This window comes from Globicephala melas, chromosome 14 (genome assembly GCF_963455315.2).
Source record: "Globicephala melas chromosome 14, mGloMel1.2, whole genome shotgun sequence".
Classification (NCBI taxonomy): domain Eukaryota; kingdom Metazoa; phylum Chordata; class Mammalia; order Artiodactyla; family Delphinidae; genus Globicephala; species Globicephala melas.
The window spans coordinates 30,946,050-30,949,739 of NC_083327.1; the positions used below are offsets into that span (position 1 = coordinate 30,946,050).

The window sequence follows — 3,690 nt, forward strand, 5'->3', positions numbered from 1 at the left end:
TGTATGACCACCTCAAAGTAGCCATCAGTAATGATACCACTTCAAGCTATGTGATCTAGCTTTTATTCCTGTATAGCTCTAATTATTTCATATTAAACAGATGTCTCCCAAGGACACTCCTGTAAGACACTGACCGAAACTTATAATTACAAAAGATCCGAAGCACTTCTTCCCTAAGAGAATTGTTTCCCATTTCAAGGCACTCAAATGTCAGAGGGCCAGAAGTCTATATTGAAAGTTTGTTTTCTGTGAGTGACCTGATAATGTTCCCGACAGGGCACACATTACATAGCAGGATACTGTTAATCACTCAGGCTAGGCAAACTTCACTTAAGGGTTAGAACAGGCAACCTAACATTTTACTTCTAAATGTGTAACAGCCTTTCCTTGGGTACAAACAATGATAAATGTCCAACATCAAAGACAAAATCATACATTTTTAACAGGCAGGATCAGACTGGTAAAGGGTTCTTTGAATTAGTCAAATTTACTGCTCAGTAATGGTCTTTCCCTTATGGTTTCTTAGTAAAATATTGACCTCCTCCTAAGAGTGGTTGCAGATTTTTCAAGTTGTCTTCAGAGCTCCTCAAGATGCATGACCATCTCTCCAACTGAAGGCAGAAAGCTCTGCACAAAAGAACATTTAGCATGTGTTATATCTGCTGGAGTGACAGATCCCAGGAAAAAGCAAAGTGCAAGTATGATTAAAGTTCTAAGAGCTTGATTTACATGTACTTTCTCTGAATGATTCCCCTCACTGGGCTTCAGAGCCTCTCCACTACATTTTCAGTTCAACAAAGGCAATCAGTGATTTGCCTTAATACCAATAGGAAACAAAAGCCTCTTAAATACCCACTAGTTTGGCTCAGAAAAGCAAAACTAGCTTGCAGTACTTTTCTCTACAAATATCAATAAAAGGCTCTTCCAATGACACTTAAACCCAAGTTGTACTGGAGGAACAGCAGCTATAATGCGATGTATGGCTGTTGTGAGATATTTCTCAGATCATCCCCATGGTCTCACCCATAAACGTGTTACAGAGTCTGCAGTTTATTTTGCTATAAAACTAAATTTCTATTTAATACTTTGAAATTCAATTTTATATAAACTTTTTTCATTAAAGTTAAGAGTTAAGTGCTCCCTTATAGCTAACACAGTTTTACCTCTTTGAAATGATAACACTACTACATCCACTTAGGTTTAACTGGTAAATTTTTGTATTTACAAAATTCCATATATTCAATAAATTGGTAACTTAAGATAATTTTATCTTAACATTACCACAATCAGAATGTGGCAGATTTATGTGTTTTTATAGGAAAACTCTATGGATGACACCTAGTAAACCTTCATGGTATCAATGTAACTCATCACACACGAGTTATTTTAAGGGCTATTAAGTTATTTTAAGCCCATTTTCTCATATAAGGTTTAGACATTACAACCAAATTCTACTTAAAACTGAAGAACTTAAGACCTTAGAGATAATCTAATTCCACCGTTATACAGCTGAAGAAACTGAGTTCCACTGTGATTAAGTGATTTGCCCAAAATATATCAAACAGCAGAGGCAGGACAATCCAATGAATCTAATACTATTTCCACTAAACCATACTTTGCACATTTTAGAAACTTCAATAAATTAAAAATACTATTTATACTTCATGTCTTCCTTTGAAGAAACAAAATAACTCAGACATTAAAAAAAAGATTCACCTATTGTGTTATACCATTAGAAACATGCTTTTTTAAAAAGACATTTTACAAGGGCAGGAAACATATACACTGAAATTCCACACCAATCTTTATTTATATTTTGGGGCCTGAAACAAATCTTATAATTACCTCTTTCCAAATTACATTTTATTCTTTTAATGGTGTGGTTTACCCCCATTCCACAAAAACAAGTATGATTAATACACTAGAAATATTTGAAAAGAAAACCTCTTAAGACAAGTTTTTATTAACCAATCCAGACCAATGATTGTCTCAAAAAATTAATCTATTAATTTTCTGGTGGTATCATTTTAGAAAAGACTTCATAACCAAATTACACATCTAATTAACTTACGTATAAGTTTTAGCATTCACATCCCAAATCATGGAAGCCCTATTTATAAAATCTTACCATTCAAGGTAAACATACTCCATTAATGTCAGTGAAATGATGAATTCTCTAAACTGAAAACCCAAATATCTAATTATAATACTGATGTATTTACTAATAATCACATACATCATGACTATGTTTTAAAAAATATCTACAGATAAGAAGCTTGCATATTATGGCAGAGTAAATCAAACTGTCAAATGCTACTTTTGGCTCTAGTTCATATCTTGCTTAAAAATGTGCGTATCATAGCCAGTAGACTTTTTCTGTAGAATTTTATTCTGAAAATATTATTTCACTTGAGATTGATCTAAAAAACATCTTTAGATATGAAAATGTTATACAACTTATCTATTACAAATTAATCAGATAATTCCGCAATTAGGTACACTGTGTTAGCTCACCTACATAAAAAATATTGCACATTTTCCTTTACTTATCTCAGATGTGACTGATGTCTAAACTATATAGAATTCCAAACTATTTAAAAGTTATTGTGTGAAATGTCAACTTAATAAATATCAGAACTAAATGCACTGTAAAACAATCATTTTGGTAAACATGCATTTATTCACAGTTGACTTCCTCTAGATAAGTGCGTAACTGCTCAAAATTATTTAAGAACCTATGTAGAGGTACAAGAGCACACTATTATAAGTCTATTTCTACCTTCATTTTGAGGAAACACTGATCTTGGCAAAAACCTGGCTTACTTTAATATGAACTACTGCTGGTAACAAGGCATACTCTAAAACTCTTGTGACCTGAACCTGCTTTTTGCTTTTTAACTTAAAATTTAAAAGCATTTGTTTTCAAAGATTTATCTATTGTGGCATAAGTGAGTAATCATATAAAGTGGACCCTAAAAGCATTTCAGTTGAGCATTTCAGTGCCTGCAGAGCCTCGTTTTACTCATAAGTTATGACTGCCTTAAACTGCTAGACCACTCACTGATCATAATTTTAAGAAACTGACAAAACCAAATTTTAATGTTATGAAACTGACACAAACCTGAATAATACAGTATTCCTCCACTGAGCTGAGGTCGTATTATACTTTAAAAATATAAATAAATATATCAAATTGTGAGTTTTAGTTCTATAGTAACCCCAAAGTGTTTAAAATATGCTTTAAAACAGAAGTGGGAAACTGCAGAATATAGTTCCAGACTTGCACTGCTGCTACTGTCAAACACAGTAATTCCTTATAAATAATTCTAATGGTGCACTGCTCTGATTGAATCCAGCAATTTCATTTTACAGGAGTGAACCATACTTTATACACACAGAGAACATATTACTTGAAAATCCCCAAAACAGGAAGAAAAGTTTAGAAAGCTGTCAAATGCTTCCAAATGAACGTAAAGATCTATTTCTGGCCCTCTTCTACACCCTTATAGTTAAAATTTGACAAAAATCCATGGGTACAATTTACAGATTTTGACAAACTATTAATTTAAAACCATTTTCTTTGGGGGAGATGAGAGGAAGTACCTTTAAAATCTGTTATACAAAACTCCAGCTGCCTTTTTATAAAAGTACGTTCCTTAGATTAAAATCATAAAATTAATGTGCAAGAGG

At 32.7% G+C, this 3,690-nt stretch overlaps 1 protein-coding gene across 1 annotated transcript in view; it reads right to left on the bottom strand.

Annotated features, from left to right (window-relative positions):
- Window positions 1–3,544, bottom strand: part of COQ3 (coenzyme Q3, methyltransferase) — a 31,100-nt gene extending 27,556 nt beyond the window's left edge. Inside the window, exon 1 of the mRNA XM_060283385.1 lies at window positions 539–3,544. Within this exon, the coding sequence (XP_060139368.1) occupies window positions 539–650 (112 nt within the window). The 5' untranslated portion in view covers window positions 651–3,544. The remainder of the gene's footprint in view (window positions 1–538) is intronic.
- Between the last annotated feature and the right edge of the window lie 146 nt (window positions 3,545–3,690).